Raw genomic sequence first — 20321 nt, 5'->3', positions numbered from 1 at the left:
AGGAAGTAGAGGATTCTCCGGGGTGCCCCATAGTATTTCCACAGCAAATAGTAAAAGATTAACGGAAGACCACAGCAGCCCAAGGACCACCAAAGTCTGAGTCCTTTCACCAGATAAAATACCCCAACCATGAGGTGTTGGTTGAGGACAAAGAGAATTTAGAATAGCTAGTGGGGAAGAGAGAAATTATCAATATCAACAATGGCCTTGGGATCAGTTACAGAAATGAGGACCCTGGCAGCTATGTGGATTTCCTTCCTTGCTTGTTATGTGTGTGTATACATTGTGCATAAGGAATGCCAGTGACGGCTAAACTGATGTTTTAATCTGTAGGTTACAGCATATTGAGGAGTGCCTGTGACCTCTAGAAATAGAGGAACAAGAAGAGAATGCAACATCATCCAGAATGATGTTACTGATGAGGCTTTGTGAGTCTCATTTTGGAGAGAGGGTGAGAGCAGACCAGTCAACCCCACTGGGATGAAGCATGATGTTTTTGTTCTTGAGTGGAGTTTAATTATGAGTGGAGAGTCTGCGTGGATGTTTGAGTAGCCTAAGCGGGGAGCAGCGCCAGATGGTGACTCTGCTCTCATGTTCCACGCTTGCCCTGTCTGGGCTCTGGCTGTTTTTTTTTCTTTTCATCTTGATGAACAAAACGAAAATGGGCAAATTATTACACATTTTTGCAAAGTCACTAAACTATGCTTTATGTTCTATAAGTTATATCCCTGGTTTAATGTTCTTTAGACATCTTAGCCCATTTTTCCCTCTGGGGGACTGCGGGGCATGTGCCTTGGGTGTACCCTGAAGGACCACATTCAGGTTAATATGAGCAGATGCTTGTGAGCATGCTTTATAAACTGGGAAGCCCTGTGTCCAAGTGAGGTGGGTTTAGGCCAAGGTCAGAGCATTGCACAATCCATCCAGAAGCCATCCCCACAACCAGCAACCTAAGCCCTGGACTCAACTCTTGTTTGCTCTTGCAAAGCACTGAGTCTGAACCTCGTGTCTCTGCATCTCCGGCCCCAGACTCTGGAAATGAGAGATGGATGGACAACACAGGTTTAGAAATGAAAAGCAAGTGCTCCTCCTGAATGCTTTATTGGGGGCTTTCAGTGGTTTCTAAGCATGAGCGGCAGTGACACCCAGACCCTCTCCCAACATGCAAAAGGCACAGGAAAGTGAGACATGACAGGGAGGGCAGCAGGGATGCAGGCACCCCCCCTCCTCCATGTGGCATGGTGGGGCACAGGGGGAGCCCCACGAGTGATGATGAAGGTGGGCATTAAAGGAGGTGCCTTTGGCATAGGCAAAGAGAGACGGACCCTAGTCCATCCACCTCCAGACCCACCCCTACACTCAGGCCAGGACTGACCTTCTGAGAGAAGGTCAAGATGGTTCTCACTGAAAGGCCACCTCCCATGGTGGGAAATGTCAACCTCAGATGGGAAGAGGATGATGGATGGATGCTACCTCCAAGAGCTTCTGGTAAAGTGTCAAAGCAAACACACTGGCCAAATCAGGAGGGGGAACGAGGGGGTGTGCTCATGGGGTCGTCCCAGGCGTGACCTGGTGGTTGGCTGCCACTGCCTTGGCTTGAGCCAGCGCGCTCTCAGTCCATGTGCAGGAGAAGAGTGGAGCCCCTTCGGGTCTTCAGGGGCCTCCCCGGGGTCTGCAGTCTCCAGCCCCACCCGGAGGCAACAATTAGAAGAGTCAGTGTTGATGTTGGCTTTGTCCTGTGGAAGAGTTCCCTGGGCAAGAGGGAAGGGGAGGCGAGGGGTCAGGCCCTCGGAGCCCCCAGCACCTCCCGGAATCTGGGCCTTGGTGGACGAAACAGCCTGGGACTCACCTCAGATCCTAACCAGTCCCCACAGTTCCATCTTGAGACCTTGGATCAAAAGAAAAGGCATTCGTGTTTTGTTTCTGTTCTCTCTCTCCCTCTCTCTCACACTCACTCTTTCTCTCCTTTAGTAGAGCTGAGGCCTCAACTCACGGCATTGGCAACGTCTACTTCTAAACTATGGAATGTTTTCACATTGACGATAGGATTACTCCAAACAGGGCGGGGAGTGGCTGTCCAAGTTCATGAGACAGTGCGTTACTGAGAGCTTGCTGGGGGTCACACAGGACAGAGACACCAACAGGCACCAAGCCCGGGCCTGGCTCTAGATGTATTTTTTCTTGAGGTACCAGTAGGCAAAGTAGCCCATCCCACCCAGGGAGCCCATGAGGAAGGACGCCCCAAAGAAAGATGGGGGTTTCCGCTTGACCAGCCGGAACGCGTTGGGGATGACGGCCGACAGCAGGGTGGTGTGGATGTCGCCGAGGACCTTCCGGAAGGCCAAGCGCTTCTGGACCCTCTCGAAGAAGGACTGCAGGTTGGGCCGGCTGCCGTCTTCCCAGTACTTCTTGGACAGTCCCAGGAACTTGAGGCGGTGCAGGGTGGCTCCCAGGAGAACGTCGGCGAGGGTGAAGGCACAGCCGCAGAGCCATGGTTCACACTTCTGCCCTGGAGTGGAAGGGAGAGATGGGGCGGGGGGCTCCCTTCTCTGCCACTGACCCGCTGGCACCTGCCCACCTGCCCGCTCCCTAGGGCTTTCATCACTTTTGCCCAAGGCTTACACTACCTCTGTTAGTGTTTTTTCTTTAAATCAACTGACTCTTAAGTGCAAATACATGTGTCTAAACTCTAGACTCCTGTGTCTGCCCGTTTGACAGGCTCCACTTGGATATCCACCATGCACTTCAAACCTGGTTATGTCCAAAACTGAACTCCTGATTGTCACCCCCAACCCCACCACACTCATCCCCATGTCAGTGATCATGTGCCCACCCTTTCAGTGGCTTGGACCAAAGCCCCATGCCCCCCTGCCACACTGAGTCCTCTTCCTTTCATCTCTCATGTATAGTGTGTCAGCAATTCCCATCAGCTTCTCTTCCAAACGCATCCAGAGCGTGAGGTTGCCTCTGCGGTTACCAGCCCGGTCCAAACCACCATCCTCTCCGACCTGATAGATCTCCCTGCCTCTGCCCTTGACTTCCCAAGTCTGTTCTCAACACAGCAGCCAGAGGGACTGGAAATGGGCATGGCTTGCCTGGGGGGCCCAGTGAGCAGGGAGTGATTTGTGAGAAGTCAAGATTAGAGAAGTAGATGGAGATAAATTAGGAGAAAAGCTTAGAAGCCTCACAAAGGAGTTTGGACATGAACATGGTCAGTGGGGAGAATTGCAGGGTTTTGAGCCAAGACATGATGTAGGAAACCAAAGGAGCTCCACATCCATCTCTGGGCCTTTGCCCCTGCCAGGCCTCATGCCTGGAATGCTCTCCCCTCTGCTTCCTGTGAGGTCTGCTGTCCCGGGAAGCTTGCTCCTGCATCTCTGAGCAGGTGTTCCTTTCAACTCAGAAATGTCCTGAATCTGATGCCCTCCACCATCAAAGCCTGAGCCCCTCCATCCCTCTCACTCTGTGGCTTCTTGTTCATTCATTTATTCATTCACCCAACACGTTTATCTAGTAGTATGTGCTGGGCATGAAGACCTGACATGACATGACGCATGATAAGACACAGAGGTTCATGCCTTCACAGGACAAGGAGGTAAAGTGTAATAAAGGTTCTAATCCAAAGTTTGTTCTTGATACATAACTTTCAAGATGCCTATTGGATATCCAAGGGGAGTTGATGAATCAGCAGTTAGAGGTACGCATACCTAGTTCAAGTGTGCATCATCAACATGGGGGTGGGAGGACATCAGCAAGGGAGTGAGCGTAGACAGATCTGAGAATAGGGCCAAGGACTGAGCTTTGGGGCTTCAAGATTCAGATGTTGGGCAGCAAGGAGAAAGCAGCAGAGGAGCATGAGAAGGAGTACCTGTGAGGTGAGAGATGAAAGTGTCCCAAGGAGAAGAAGGGAGGTGTTTGAATGCTGCAGAGAGGCCAAGTAGGAGGCTGAGAACTGTGGTGGCATTTGGTGACTGGTGGCCTTGACAAGAGCAGTAGAAGTGGATGCTGACGCTGGAAGCCTGGTTGGAGGGAGTCCAAGAGAGAAGGGGAGGAGAGGAACTGGAGACTGTGAGCAAGGATCACTCTGTCAAGGAGTTTTGCTGTGATGGTAAGGACACGCCAGTAATGTGAGACGGGTCAAGAGTGTCTTTGCAAGCGGGGAGGGAGAACCCAGCATGCTGATGGGGATGAGCTAGCAGAGAGGGGGCAGTGACACTACCGAGGACAGCGGAGTGCTTGAGCGGGTGGACATCTAGTACACAAGGGGAGAGGTTGCTCGTTCAAGGACAGCTCACTCTCGGTAATTCGAGGGAGTGCGTGGCACTGTAGCTCATCCAATCCAAGTTGCCGGGGAGTGGAAGGCAGCCACCCCGGGGAGAACAAGTGGGGCCAATTCAACTTTGATTGTGAGAAACATTCCAGTTTCGGAGATGCTAAGCTGTGCTGTAACAACAGTGTCTCTTAGAGCTGATACAACATGGTGTGTACGGGCACTGCTTGCTGCTGGTGGGGGAGGCGCTGCGGGGTCCGAGCGCTCCGGTTTCCCCAGTGAGTGAGGGGAGGGCTGGAGTCAGCAGGTGGAAGGCTGAGGAGGAAGGAGAAGGGATTAAGCTGTCACCTGGAGAGGGGTCAGAGGGAGGCCTAGGGCAGCTGGAGAGCCAGCTAAGGCTCATGGTCATGAACTCGAAGTGAGACCAGGCGGCACGAGTGTTTCTCCAGCCATGCTTGGGTTCACAGGCGCAGGCGCTGACGAGGTAGAGTTGGGTGTAACCATTTGAGGTTTTGCAAAGTACGATAAAGCCAGAGGAGGGCAAGGAAGCCGACGGTGCGGGCACCGGAGTGCTCTGACTGGTGGATGAAGCAGTTACTGCCAAGTACGGAGCGAGGTGAGATCAGGATGGGGATGAGGGGCAGTGAAAGGAGGCAGGATCTCAGAGGGGGAGACGAACCATGAGAGACGATGGACTCTGAAAAACAAACTGAGGGTTCTAGAGGGGAGGGGGGCGGGAGCATGGGTTAGCCTGGTGGTGGGTATTGAGGAGGGCACATTCTGCATGGAGCACTGGGTGTTATGCACAAACAATGAATCATGGAACACTTCATCTAGAACTAATGATGTAATGTAGGGGATTAACATAAGAATAAAAAAATAAAATAAAATAAAAAAGAAAGAAGGCAGGATCCGGGGCCCCCCGCAGTCCCCAGCGACAGACTGGAGGAGACAGGCCGATTTGAGAGCAGGACCAAGGACTGAGCCCTGGGCACTCAAGGTTTAGGTAACGGAAAGGGAGAAACCAGCAAAGGTGCGGGGGAAGGAGCAGTCTGTGAAGTGGGAGATGCACCAGAGCTATCTGATTATCCCACTTTACATGAGGACACTGAGGCACAGAGAGGTTAAGTAACTTGGCCAAAGCCACGCAGCTAGGACGTGGAAGAGCAGAGTCTGGATTTGAACCCAGGCCATGTGGTTCCAGAGTCTGTGCTTGTAACCACTACAGAACACACCCCTTCCCGTGTGCAGATGAGCACGCACATAGGCATGCATCTGCACACACCCTCGGGCCCTTTCAACAGGTGCGATCTCTGTCGGGTCTGTATGCAGATCTGTGTCCGCGGCACGTGTGGTGTATCTGTTCGCCCCTGTGTGCACCTGCTCAAGTCCGTGCAGCAACTGTGTTTATACATGTGGGCACCTGCGTCTGTGTGGTGTGGAACCCCAGATGTATAAGCGCAGTGTATGCCCCCGTCCACTGGGCTGTTTGCCTGCAGACAGACGTTCCCAAGCATGGATGCCTGAGTGTGCCCACGCCTGTGTTTCAGACTGTGGGCTGATGCTGAGAGCCACGACCACCATGTATGCGGACGTGTGCAGCTACCTGGCGGGTCGTCCTTCCGTTTGCCCCTCTCCTCCAGCTGTGCGTACCCTTCAAAAAGCCCCCAGCCCGGGACAAACCCTATCCTGTGCCTTCCCTGAGTCTGCCAGCTGAGTGTGCTGGAGACACACTGACCAGCCAGCCTTCAGATTCATGAGCACAGTGCCCAGGAGGGCACTCGGCCACGCCTGGGCCTCTGTGCGTTCCGGACTAGGCTGGCCGCCGCACGTCCTGCAGGCATAGCCACACGGCTTCCGCGTCTCCTCACACCCAGACCCCAGGCCTCGCTCAGGGAATGCGTGCTGCATTCAGAAACAGGAGCCTTCACTCCGACCACGGACCCTACAAAGCCAGGCACACGCACCCTGCCTTTGGCCACCCCACTGACGCAGTGGAGGGTGCGAGCCACCCCCTCCCAAGGCCAGGCCCCCTGCGGCTCTCTGCACCGTCCGAGGCTGCACGTCTTCCCTTCACCTTCCAGATCCACTCTCCTCCCTTCTCCACGCTGCCCTGCACCCCAAGAGGACGACTGGATGCATACCCCAGGGGGGCTCCCAGCCCTCAGGCTCCAGTCGGGTCCAGCCGCTGGGGAGCAGAGGCAGGAGGTGGGAGGGCGGGGGTGGGGGTGAAGGGAGAGAGAGAGGTGGGAGTCTTGCTTCCCTCAGCGTCCCCTCTGCGGGTCCCCGTGGGCTGGCTGCGTCCACAGACAGAAAGGCATAGCGCCTGTCACCTGTCGGGCGGTCCCCCTCTCCACACAGCCTCTTTGTCCAGGTTCCGGCAACTGCTCCCACCCCTCACAACCTCAGGCCCAGGGCACCCCATTTTTCCTTGTGCTCTCCCTGCATCCTGCCCACATATTTGTAAACAGTCCCTTGATGAAGTCCTCTTCAACTGACCCCACGTGAAGGTGCCCTGTTTCCCACACGGCCCCGGCCTGAAGGACGCCATCCGTCCTACAGCACCGATTTCTCCTTCCCCCCAGGGTCTTCCTACCGGCCTGAAAACATGCTCTTGTATCTCCTCTCTTCACCCCACATCCTTCCTCAGGCTCCATCTCTCTACTTCCTTCCACAGCTAAATGTCTCGAAAGAGGGGCCTACACCTGCTGTCTTCAATCCTTCACCTCGCATTCGCTCTTCAGCCACCCACCCCCACATTCCAGTGAGACTGCCCTTGGCAAGGTCGCCACCAGCAGCCGCGAGACAAAATGCAGGGGACGCTTCCCTATCCTTGCTTTATGCAGACTCCCAGCAGCATTGGACACGGTTCTCTCCTTAAAACACAATCCTTTCTGGGTCCCATTGACACAAGGGTCCTCCAGGCCTCACCGGCGACTCTCCCTGCGGGCTCTGTTGGCTCCTCTGCCCCTCCCCCAATGTGGGGGGACCTCAGGGCAGGGGTGGCAGTTTTAAAATGCACTCATGAGCCACTCAGTACTTCTCTGATGGAGCCCAATCTCCCTCCCCTTGAATATGGACTGTAGTTTGTCACTTGCTTCTGGTGAATAGAATGTGACGTAAGTGACAGTGACTTCCAACAGTAGGTCATAAAAGGCCCTGTGGCCGCCTCTCTCTCTCTGCGCTCGCCGGTTTCAGGGAAAGCCGGCAGCCATGTTGTGAGGACACTGGAGCGGCCCCATTGAGAAGCGCGGGCAGTGAGGAACCGGGGCCTCCCTCCCGCCAACAGCCAGCGGGGAACAGAGACCTCTAGGTATGAACCACGAGAACGAGCCATCTCGGCTGTGGATTCTCCAGCTCAAACGACTGCAGCCCCAGCCAACAGCTTGAGCGCAACCCGCATCATGCAGCCCTAAATTAGAACCACCCAGCCACCCTGCTCCAAAAGTCATGAGCCGCAGAAAATGTGTGATGTAATAAATGTGGTTTTTGTTGCTGCTTCAGTCCCTAATTCACGGGCAGTTTGCTGTGCAGGATAAGGACACATCAGCCCTGACTCTGTTTTGTCTCCCTCCTCTCTCTCCCTAGATGAATCACCCAGTTCTATGGCTTTAAATACCACATATATGATGGAGACTCACAGATCTCTCTTCAAATTCTGACCTCTCCTTTACAAGGCAGACTAGAATACCTAATGGCTTGTTTGACACCCCCTCTTGGGTGTCTGAAAGGCCTCTTGAACGCATTGTACCCCAAATCGAACACTCGGCCCCCCTTGTCCATATCAGGAAATGGCACCACTCGGTAGCTCAGACCAAAACCCAGTCATCTTGGGTTCCATTCCCTTACTCTCCCCTCCTTATAGGACCACTCAGCAAGTTCCAATCCATTCTGTCTCCAAAATGCCTCTCAAGTCCATCCACGCCTCCCCATCTCCCCTGCCACCTCCTTGGTCCAAGCCAATGCCATCCCTCCCGGGCTGTTCTGACAGCCTCCCCTCTGTCTCCCTTGAAATCCATTCTCACAGTAACCTGAGTGCTCTTAAAATCAGAACGTCTCACCCTGGGTGGACTGTGAAAATGACCACCCATTCCTCCCATTCCTGTATGCATGTGGCTTTGCTGCTTCTGCCAACAGGAGGTGAATCTCAGCCTTCACCCCTTTAATTCAGACTTGCTTTAGCTAATGGGATTCTAGTAAATTCCACACAAATAGAAGCTTGAAAAGTGTTTGCCTACTGAGGCTTTGCTCCTTGCTGCTCTCGGAAATCCTGCAACCACCACCATATGGATGAGCGCGGGTTAGCGCTCATCCATATGGTGGATGATGAGCAACATCATGGATGTTGAGCTGGATGATGAGCAACATGTGGCCCATTGGCCCAGCTGATAGCCAGCCAGCTGCTAGACATGCCAGGGAGGTCACTGACTGCCAGCTGACTACAAACACGTGAATGATGCCACTACTAGGATGTGGGGCAGAGATAAGCACCCCAGCTGAGCCCAGCCCAAACTGGGCCAAACCACAAATCATGAACAAATAAAAGGTTCTTTTAAGTGACTCAGATTTAGAGTTTATTTGTTATGCGGCAAAAGCTAACTGATACAATCCCTTTCTCAAAGCCCTCCAAGGATTTCCCATTGGATGGATTGTACATAGTACAAAATCTAAATTCCAAATATAGACTAAATTTTCACTATAAGTAAAATATAAATATGGGTATATTCTAAATTCTAAATACAGGTCTATGATCTTGCATCTCTCTGGCTCTGTCCAACCTTACTTATGCCACTCTTCCCATGACTCACCACACAGTAGCCAGTTACTGGAGAGTTGCTAGCTATCCCCTCACCATGGTGTCCCCTCAGTCTAGGACACACCTGTCCTGGCTCTTCACTAGGCTGGCCCTTCTATATCCCTTAGGTCTCATTTGAAATGTCACCTCTTCAGAGAAGCTTTATCAAATTTGCCTGACTCTTTTTACTATCAATCTTAACGCTTATCACTGTTTATAATTCTGTTTTTACTGATGGGATTATTTGTCTAATGTCTTTCTTCTCCACAAGACTATAAACTAAATGAGAGCAAGAACAATGTCTTGTTTTTACTTGCAATTTTATCCTCAGGACCTGGCACACAGTCGGTGTCCAAGAAATATTTCAATAAATGAATGAAGAAGAATGGTAATAGTAATTATTTTTGAAACTGCTATTTCTAGAACATTCTACCTTTAGCCAGGTACTGTGGAGAGTGATCAACACCCATTATCTTTATGAACCCTCACAACCCTTACTTACCTCTTTAAAGGCCCCTTCTCCAAATATAGTCACATTCTGAGATACTGGGTACTAGATTCTATTATTATCCACATTTTGTAGATGAGCTCACAGAAGTGAAGTGAATTCTATGAGGTCACAGAACTAGGAGGTGGCTGATCAAGAATGCACCTCAGTGTCATCTGGCTCCACGCTAGGGGTCCTAACTGTGACATTATAACACTTCCCAACCCTGGGCTCTGCCTCAGAAGGGGAGAAGTGGAGGGTGTAAGCATTACCCCCAGGGAAGTTTGGAGGTGCCCCAGTGGGTGAATGAGACCATGTGGGCCCAGCCACCTCCCCAGACCTCTGCTACCTCCCCCAGCCATGGAGGGACACAAGGACTGCCCACCATCTCCATCTGCAACAACCCCAGTCATCTTGCCATGGGGCAGTACAATGCTGCCTCCCCTTGGAAGAGCTCAGGACCAAAACAGAGACTGAGGTCAGGAGGCTCCCAATCTAGAATCACATGAGGAATGAGTATCCACAGCTGTTCTCCAGGACTGTCAACTCTGCCTTCCATCTAGGTCACACTCTGTGCCTCCCTTGATCGTATCAGCAGCTAATATTTGTGGACATTTCCATACCGTGTGCCAGGCCATGTGCTTATTCCCTTACACGCACTTTCTCACTGAGCCTCACAACAGCCCTGTGAAGTAGGCTTTCATTTTATCACCCCTTTACAGAACAGAAGAAGCGGCAGAGACTGTGCTTAAAAACTCAAGACTCTGGGAGCCAGGGTCTGAATCTAAGCTCCACCATTTCTATCTGTGTGACCTTGGGAAGGTTACCAAACCTCTCTGTCCCTTAGTTTCCTCATCCATTAAATAGGGTCACTCATATTACTTACGTCCTAGAGTTGTTAGGGGCATTAAATGAGTTGAGCTATGTAAAACACCTAGCACAGTGCCTGGCCCACAGGAAGTGTTGTTAAAGATATGTCGTACGGGCTGAATTGCGTCCTTCCGAAATTCCTATGTTGAAGCCCTAATCCCCAGTATCTCAGAATGTGACTATATTTGGAGAAAGGGCATTTAAAGAGGTAAGTAAGTTAAAATGAGGCCATCAGGGGGGGCCCTAACCAGTCTGACTGGTGTCCTTTTAAGGAGGGGACATTATGCCACACACACACGAGGGGCGTGCCCTCAGAGCAAAGCCTGCATGAAGACCCAGCAAGAATGTGAGCCCAAGAGCGATCTTGGAAGAACTACACCTGCCAATGCCTTGATCTTAGACTCCAGACTCCAGAGCTGGGAGAAAATAAATCTTTGTGGGTTAAGACATCCAGTCTGCAGTATTTTGTTAGGGCAGCTGAGCAAATTAATCCATAAATATGTAAGGTGTGCCTGATAATGAAGGTCAACTGATGAGAGAACAGCAGAGCTGGGACTCTGACCCCAGAGGCAATCTTGGAAACATCACGCCTTCTGGCCTCTGAGCACTCTTGGGCAATGGCTCCCTTAAGTACCTTATCTGACAGAAAGGAGAAAGTTCCTGCTTGAGGTGCGTACTATTTTTATTACTAAGCCTTGCCATGCTTTTGTCTACAGAGGATTTAGGGCCTGGCTTTAGAACTCATGACAATGTCCTATTCAGGACTTTAGGTATCTATGCGTACCTTAGGCTTGCCTCAGTTGTGAGATGCTGGAAGAGCACTGCACCTGTCAGGAGGGAACCTATGTTCTTGCCCTAACCACATGTTCTTGCCCTAACCATGCCATTTATGAGCTGCATGACCTTCAGCAAGTCCCTGTATCTCTCTGAGCCTCAGTTTTCTTAAATAGAGAATGTGCATGCCTTTGGCTGTCGTATGTTTAAACTAGCATGTTCTAGGCAGTGGACAGAGTGCTTTTACATTTTATAAGAGTCCAACAAGATGGCATTAAGTTGTATTATTACCATCCCATTCTACAGATGAAGAAACTGAGGCTCCAATAGGGGAAGCAACTTATCCAAGTCACACAGTATAGACAGCAAAGCTGGAACTCTAACTCAAACCTCTGTCTGACTCTAAACCCATCTTTTTATTTTTTTAAGATTTTATTTTAAGTAATCTCTATATCCCAGTGTGGGGCTTGAACTCACAACCCCAAGGTCAAGAGTTGCATGCTCTACCAACTGAGCCAGCCACGGGCTCCTAAACCCATCGTTTCGGACACTGTGCTCCATGGCTTTCCCGTATGGATGGGGTGTGTGTGTGAGGCTGTGAGCGTAGCAGTACCTGTTATGTAGGCTCTGTAAAGTAGCACAACTGAGGAGACAAGACTAACCGACCGCCTAAAACAGAGCAAGATGAGAAGGTCCAGAATCAAACTCGAAGACAGGCAGTGGCAAAGACAGCACATAAAAGGAAAAAGGAGCAGATTGGCGTGGAGAGGATCCTCCCAGCTAGAAGAGCTGCAGGAGCGAAGGTGTGGAGATGGAGATGGGAATGAAGCTGGCACACTCAGGGTCAGAGTGCCACTCAAGGACAGAAAGAGTCAAGGGAAAGAGCCATACTACATCCTTGAGCAGGGGAAAGGTGAGATGATGTGGTGGGTCCTGGTCATCACCACCACCACTATCATCATCTTCACCAACCTCGATTAAACATCTACTGTGTGATAAGCGCTGCCCCAATACCCACATGTACTATTTCATGCAATGTCTCAACGCCTTTCTGGAGTAGGTCTTATTATTATCCTTATTTTGCAGATGAGAAAATGAGGTCCGAGGAGGTGAAGTACCTGATCCATGGCCACTTAACTAGTAAGTGGTCAAGCTAGGACTTATACCTAGTCTGTCTGCTTCCATGGCCCATGACTCTAACCACCTGGGAGGTCCTCTGAGATCTTTGGGATAAAGGGGCTGGAAGTGGGCAAGGGCAGGTAGACTGGATGGGCTCCAGCCCCCACCTACCCCAGAGCTGGCACCCACCCTCGTTTTCCAGCTTCCTCTTCTCCAGCTCCGCCTCTATCTGGTCCAGCACCATGGCCAGCTCCCCGAGGATCTTCTTCAGGTAGCTCACATCATCGTGCTCCAGGATCTTGGCCTGGGGACAGGACAGGCAGGAGCCAGAGGAGTTGAGCTGGCTTCTATCAAGCCTGGATAACCAAGGCTGGAAGGAACTTGACCCAAACCCCCTTCAGCAAACCCAGCCTCCAAATATCCCCCTCAGCGTAGAGGGTGCCTCACTGTTACAAAGCACCCTCATCTGGTGCTCACAACACTCCTGGGAGCTTGGCTGTCTTGGCCAGACCTAGCACTTTCGTACACCAGCTGCTATGAGGATCGGTTGATAGCAGCTCATTGCTGCCCTTTCTCCAGAGTTACTCTCAGCCAACAAGAGCTGCCTGGAAATACTTGGGAGGGTATCTCCCATCCCTCATGCCCCCACCAGGCAATCTGTAGCCAATGACTGACTGACACAGAGGTATACACGTCTTGCCCCTTGCCTCCATGAGGATTGGCCTTGTGGTGACACTTATGCTGCACAGCTCTCTGTGGGATCAGGTGAACTTGGCTTCTTCTTCCTTCCTTCCTTCCCTCCCACCCTTACTGGGTTCTCCTCAGAACACTCCCTCAACGCCATTCTTATCCAAGAACCAATGTCCAATGCTTTGCTCTTAGGGACACATCCTAAGACGTCAGGAGACCAAGGCTCCAGTGGGACAGTGCCCTGCCCAAGGTCAAAGAGCCAGTAAGTGACAGAGGAGTCAGAATTGGAAAAGCAAGCCATGTTGTTTTCATTTTATGTCATCAGCTGATCCTCTATTTAGAATGAGCTTCTTCCATTTGATCTGTTTCATGGTGGGGAAGGGAACTGGGCAGGCCTGGAAGCACTCACCATGAGCTTCTTCTGTTTGGAAAGGTAGGGCTCAGAGAGCTGGGGCTCCTCTTCATGGTCCAATTTCATGAGGTCTGTGGTGGCGTTGGCTAAATGTCCTGGGGAGAGAATAAGGAAGGCCCCATCTTTCTGATACCTAGGGCCCCTCCCACCCCTTCTTCCACAAGTTTGCGGGTCAGGTCCCACTCAAACATTGATCTGGGAAGTAACAATATCAACAGCCAACACCTAGTAGGCACAATAGGCTGCAACGTAGGGATGGATGACATGCCATCCTGCCCTAGGCTCAGGCTAGTGGGAGAAACAGACACATAAAGAAATCTCTTTGACAGCACCATCAATCTGTAATAAAGAGTGAACAGAATGAGACACACAGGGCCACCTGCCCGGGCCACAAGGCATCAAGACACCTCACTGAGGGGGAAACTACTTGGGGATGAGGAGTTTGCCAGAAATGGAGAGGGTATAAACCTGGACAAAGTCATACTTCAGTGCATGTCTCCCCCCACCCTTTCCTGTGGTAAGGAAACAGGTTCAGAGAGGCTAAGTAATATCCCACACTAGTAAATGATAAGCAGGTTTCAAGCCTGGGTCCATCTGATTCTTAGTCTAGTGCTCACTCACTGTAGCTCACAAGGAAAAACTTGCTTAATGCAAGAAAAACCATAAGAGACTTTTGCTGTCTTGAAACTTCCCATTCTGGTGAGGCAATTTTCCTGCAGATTTAGCTACCCCATATTTCCTAGGAAAACTGGCCTTTTAAAGATGCTAAAAAGGGAAGGGTGATGGAACAGTGGGTCAGTGATGGAACTCAAGGCAGCACCTTGAGAATTATTCTTAATGAGAGAGAAGAAGTGTCCTATAGTCCAACTTTGAGAGTCTAACTGTAAACTGTGGGAGTTATAAGAGGAGGTGAAAGTATCATGCAGGATAAGATCCTGGGGTCTGTTCCAAGACTGAGATGGGATTTCTCCAGAATTCTTGGCCAGTAAATCTGGGATGTGGTGGTCAATCACGCCCTGCCCTTTCTCTTGTTTCCCAACTCCACTTAGAGATCCCTTAGGCTCCTTGAATTCATTCTGGCCCACCTGACCCCATCATCGTCCCTGCTCCACCTGCTCCTCACCTGCATTCTCCCCTAACTGCAGCACCTCTCCCCCACACTGAGCCAAGCCAGATGCCTGAGGGGGTGCCCTCAATTCCTCCTTCACCTCCTCCCTGCACCAAATCAGTTCCAGGTCCTGTTGATTCCTCCTTCTTATTCTTTCTCATACTTAACTTTTCCCTTTCAATCCTCTGCCTCCCTTAGTTCAGACCCCCTCACTGATCTCTCTCTGGATGATTCTGACCCAGCCCTAGGCACCGGCACTCTCTCCTTCTGTGCCCTTCTCCCCACTCACACCAAAGAGGTCTTCCTCAAACACACACTTGACCATGCCACTCCCTGCTTAAAACCCATCCCTGGCTCCTCACTGCCGTCAGATAACGTCCAAGCTCTTCAACTTGCCTTGAAAAAAAAACAGCAGGATCCTCTCTTCTTACCAACTCCATCTTTCACTGAGTTACCCCACCTGTCCCTGTCCCCAGGTGGTAACATTTCAGCCACTCCAAATGCCTGGCATTCCCTGAATGTGCCAGACCATCCCAAACCTCTGGGCCTCTGCTCACACTACTTCTACCTCCTGGAATACCTTTCTCCTGTATTCCTGAAAATCCCCTTCTAGATCCAGTTCAAGATCACCTCCTCCATGAAGCCGGTCCTGATCCTTTAGGAGGTCTGACTACTCAATGCCTTTGTCCCCCTGTGTACACTGTACAGATTTCTGCCAGAAAATGCACATACAGTAATCAGAGCTGCCATTGCACAAATCCATTCACGTTACAATCTATGTGAAAAGTGCCCCCTGGACTTGTGCAGTGCACCACCTGTACTGCTATACATGGAGATTTTGATGTATTTATCTCTGGATGTATATGTCTCCCACTAGAATTTGAGTTTCTGGAGACCAGTGGCTATGTCAGCTTTGTCTCTGTTTCCTTAAAACCCAGTACAGGCCTGGCACAGAACAAGAGCTTAGTGAGAGTTGAATGAATGAATAGAATGAGTGAATGAATGACCGCAGATATTCAGCTTCTGCCCTCTGATGTCTCACCATCTACCACCCCATCTCCTGGCCTGATAAAAAACCCAGTAAACAAACTCCCAGACCTTTCAGCTTTAGGGCTATATTAAGTCTCATTGATATTTTATGAATGTGAAGATCAAGTACAGCATTTTCTCTCTTGCCAGTCACCCAGGGCTGCACATGTGGCTCTCTCCAAGAGGGCAAACCAAGTCCAGGAAAGACCTTAGGCTGATGGGAGGGATCACTGCAGGATCACTCCTGCATCCTGTGAGACCTCCCTCCTTCCCCAGCGGGGCTGGAGCTCTGAGATCTCTCTCCTCCAAGGAGGAGCAGGCTGGGCCTTCTTGGACCCCTCACTGCCTTCTAGACTCTTTCAGATGGCTCATGGCAGAATGAGGAAGGGCCTCCAGCCCCTAGAAGCGGTTACGGACTGCCTCCACCCAGTCCAGGCCCCCATTCTTCCCTCGGTGGAGGGAGCTCTGTAAAATGCACATCAGATCATGTTCACTTTCCATCCCTAGTTTCTCCACTGCTCTTTGGACAAGATTCCATTTCTGTCAGACCTACTCCCCAGACTCGCACCACCAGCCACTCATACCTCCCTTGGGCTATACTTCATCCACACTGAACTTCCTTCAGTTCCCCAAACACACCACACCCTCTCCTGCCCCTGAAGCTGAAGGGATTCTCTCTCTCCTTCCCCTTCTACCTCCTGGTCCTCCTTGGGTGTTGCTGCATTTCAGAAGCCCTCTGTTCCCCCAAGGCTGGGATGGGTACCTTCTCTTATTGTAACACTCATTGGTTCTAGGGTAACATTTTTTTCAATCAGCTAGTGTTTGAACAGGTTATACATATATACGTGTTTAAAAATTCAAACAATATTAAAACAATGTACAGTGAAAAGTAAATCCCTCTCCTCTCAATCTGGGGTCTCTTAGTTCTGCTCCCCAAAAGCAAATAGCTTCTCGTATATCCCTCCAGAAATTCTCTGTGTTTGCAAGCACCTGTGTGTCTATTTAGCCCCCTTTTAAATATATTATTGATAGCACTCTAGTTGCATTTTTTTGTCCTTCATTCCTACTTACTAATATATCTTACAGAGCATCCCATATGCTTATTTTTTTTAGATTTTATTTAAATTCAAGTTAGTTAACATGTAGTGTATTATTAGTTTCAGTGGTAGAATTCAGTGATTCATCAGTTGCATGTAACACCCAGTGTCATATGCTTTTTTTTTTTTAATAGCTGTGCAGTGTTCCATCATATGGGAAGACTAGAGGTGTTCTAGTGTGGGGGAAGACTAGAATTTATTTACCCAGTTCCCAACTCATGTACAGCTGGGTTGTTTCCAGCTTCTCGCTATTACCACCTATGCTGCAGTGAATAATCTTTGTGCGTGGTTCTTTGTGCACACATCCAGGTGTAACTGCGGGATCGTCTCCAAGGGGTGGGCCTTTCTGTGTTTGATCTAGACTGCCAGGCTGCCCTCCTGAGAGGCTGTTCAAATGTATTTAGTCCCACACTGCAATTACCTGGTCACTTGTCGTTCTGCTTCCCTGTGATGGAACTGTGACCCTAGGTTGGTAGAAGCTATGTCTGTCCCCATCTGTCCCCAACCCCCTGCCCAGGGCCTGGGCCATAGGAGACCTCCTCAATGTTGTTGACTGAATGCAGATAGGGTGACACTGATAAATTCCAAGTCTTGTTCGAGGGTACTCTAAAGGGATGAGACCAAGTTCACAACCTGCCCCTTCCCACTTTTAAACATCAGCTCACTCCCTCAAGAGGGAGGAAGTGACCATTTACTAAGCACCTAGTATCTACTTAGAATCATCACACTTCATCTATCTGAAGGACCCCAGGGTGTCTGCATAGAGCCTGGATCAAAGTCTGTAAACGGCTATTGATGGATAATCTGATTTAATCCAACCCCCATTTACTCGGTGCTGGAAACTAAAGGATGAGCCAGGCTACGGGCACGTCCAGGCTAGCAGTTAGGACAGGATGCAGGTGATGCTTAAATCAAAACTCAGAGACCCCACAGGGGGCCTTGTATTTCTGGGCAGCTTTCCTTGGTGGCACCAACCCTGATGTCACTCGGTGCCCTGGATCACCAACCACAGTACTGACCTCCCTGGGCCCCGACCACGTCCTCCACCATGACGGTGCCCCACCTTCCTATGGACAAGACAAGGAGAGCCCTGTAGCCTCTGTATGGGATGGCAGGACAAGAGGAGGGGCAGGAGGGGAGTGAGACAGCCAGAGAGGGAGAGACATTTCAGTTTGAAACAGAGTGAATGAGATGGAAGGCCAGGGAGAGTGGTGGAGAGAAAGCAAGTGGGAGTGGGGGTGGCTGGGGTGAGGATCGAGCCAGAGACTCCCAGAGGGAGGGCCAGAGACATTAACAGAGACAGAGAAAAAGGGGTAGAGCGAGAGGCAGAGGCGGATGAGGGAGATCAGGAGGGATACGAGGAAGAAGGGGAGTAAGAGACACGCAGTGGGAGCAAGAGATGGAGGAGGGGACTCCTGTCGAAAGGGATAAGGTGGGCAAATGGGAGTAACCCGGGGCACTCACTGCGGATCTCGGCCGTGGCGTACTTGGGGATCATGGAGTCAGTGGTGAGCTCGGGGTGCAGGATGCAGCCGTGCGTGTAGGCGTCCATGGGCAGCGCGCCCAGCAGCTCCCGGTAATGCAGCACCCTCGCATGCTGAGGGCTGCCCACCTCGGGCATCAGGGCCACCACGTGCTCTGCGGGCCACAGCAGGGGCTGGGCTGGCGAGGTGGGTCCCAGCCTGGCCACCTACCCCCCTGATTTGGACAGGCCAGGCTCTGGTACCCCATCCCTCGATCCCAGCATCCTGGAACCTCGAAATGTAGAGGCCCACAGGGACCACCCCTTTCCCCAGGCTCTTGAGATAAAGTCTCCACCAGGCTGACAGGGGATCTTACTGGTCTACCTCATCTCCCTGGAGTCCTGCCAACCTGTCTCCTAGGGGCAGCTCCTCACCACTCCAGGCTTGTTGCCCGATGGGGGTCTAGGCCCAGCGTCGCCAGGCTTTCAAGAGAAGCCAGAAATCTGGATGCTTAAAACTGAACTTTCTTTGATTTTTAATTCTTGGCAACGCATTCATATTCTTTCTACGCAGTACATGTCTGGGCCCTGACCCCCTCTCAGCTGGGTTTGCAGCATCTGCCATAGGCAGTGGGCTTTTGAACCTGAAGAAGGCCGGAGGGAGGGAGGGAGACATGGGGTCCTGTAGGGTTCTACGGTGTCTGGGCCCTGCTCACATCTGCAATGTTTTAGGGTACCTGGGCCCATGACTATGGGGTGCCCGGGGGGCCCATGGCCCTGTCTATGCTTATAGGGATTCAGGGGGCTGGGCCCTGCCCATGGCCCGGCATTGTTGGAAGACCTGGGCCCCATGTGTGGTGACTAGGAGGGCCTGTGTCCTGCTCCCACCTGCGGGCTCTGAGGACCTGTGGCCATACCTCCGACTCCAGAACTCCTGGGGAAGGAGGAGGGTTTGTGGCATCCCAAGGATCGAGGCCATGCCTGTAGCTCTGTGATTCCTGGGGGGCATCTGAGCCCTGTTTGCAGCCCCATCGTTCCTTTCAGGGAAGACTGGGTCATGTCCACAGCCCCAGTGGGCTTCCTCAGGCTCCCCAAGGTTCTGGGAACCTGTCTGAGCCCGTGGAGTCCCTCAGGTCTGTGGCTGAGCCCCTGGTGGGTATGGCGACCGTACCTCCTGTGAAGGTTCGCTCCACGTAGTCGATGATCTGGTCGTAGTCGCTGATGATATTGTCCCGGTGGATGATGACGGGCACCTCCTCCCCCAGGTTGAGCCGCATGAACCAGGGCTCCTTGTGCTCGCTCTGCGGCAGGCTCACATCCCGCTCCTCACACGCCAGGCCCTTCTCGGCAATCACCAGCCGCACCTGCAGGCACCAGGGTCAGAGCGGGGAAGGCGGGCAAAAGGGGGTGGGAGGGGGCAGTAGATACTCTGCTCAGGGAGGGCGGGGCATGCGGGAGGGAGGTCAGAGGTCACACACAGGAGGTGATAAGGTTGCTTCCAGCTCACTCTTTTTTTTTTTTTTAAAGATTTTATTTATTTATTTGAGACAGAGAGAATGAGAGACAGAGAGCATGAGAGGGAGGAGGGTCAGAGGGAGAAGCAGACTCCCTGCTGAGCAGGGAGCCTGATGCGGGACTCGATCCAGGGACTCCAGGATCATGACCTGAGCCGAAGGCAGTCGCTTAACCAACTGAGCCACCCAGGCGCCCCTCCAGCTCACTCTTGGGCTCCTGGCAGGGGTGGTGGGTGGAATCTCCCAGGGGCCTGGAGCCTCTTGGCGGGAGGAACACAGCCCTACTCTGGGGCAAAGTGGCAGTGCTCCCTGGTGGTGATGGGACTGGGTTTCACAGCTGGACATACCTGGGATAGGATTCCTGGCTCTGCTGTGTGTGTTTGGGCAGATTCCTTAAACTTTCTGAGCCTTAGTTTCCTTATTTGCAAAAGGGAAGTATTAATAGTACCACCCCAGTGTCTGGTACCTGGAGGGCACTCAGTTCATGATTTCATTATCATTATTAGACGCTCAGCCTGGCCTCCAGGGGTACATCTGGCCAGGAAATTCATAGAAATTCTTATCAACATAATCAATAGCTAAATTCCTCAAATTATTTGGGAAACAAAACAAGGTTCAAAATAATTTGCCAACATCAGATGAGTCTTTTATTGCCCCACACACCTTCCCATCTGGTTGTTGAATATTCACAATA

General features: G+C 51.5%; 1 protein-coding gene across 4 annotated transcripts in view; it reads right to left on the bottom strand.

Annotated features, from left to right (window-relative positions):
* Positions 1-1053: 1053 nt before the first annotated feature.
* Positions 1054-20321, bottom strand: part of GDAP1L1 (ganglioside induced differentiation associated protein 1 like 1) — a 47997-nt gene continuing 28729 nt past the window's right edge. For 3 of the 4 annotated variants that reach the window (XM_054510107.2, XM_045885796.3, XM_045885795.3), the window contains 5 exons: positions 19285-19477; positions 18116-18289; positions 13415-13512; positions 12505-12619; positions 1054-2509 (listed from right to left, as the gene is read on the bottom strand). In XM_054510107.2, coding sequence (XP_054366082.1) covers positions 2166-2509; positions 12505-12619; positions 13415-13512; positions 18116-18289; positions 19285-19390 — 837 coding nt within the window. In that variant the 5' untranslated portion in view covers positions 19391-19477 and the 3' untranslated portion in view covers positions 1054-2165. The remainder of the gene's footprint in view (positions 2510-12504; positions 12620-13414; positions 13513-18115; positions 18290-19284; positions 19478-20321) is intronic. The other variant, XR_006792713.3, reaches the window with a different exon arrangement.

This window comes from Mirounga angustirostris, unplaced genomic scaffold (genome assembly GCF_029215605.1).
Source record: "Mirounga angustirostris isolate CCGP_5_RB_7025 unplaced genomic scaffold, mMirAng1.0.hap1 SCAF_10, whole genome shotgun sequence".
Taxonomy (NCBI): domain Eukaryota; kingdom Metazoa; phylum Chordata; class Mammalia; order Carnivora; family Phocidae; genus Mirounga; species Mirounga angustirostris.
This window is presented reverse-complemented; position numbering and strand designations above follow the sequence as displayed.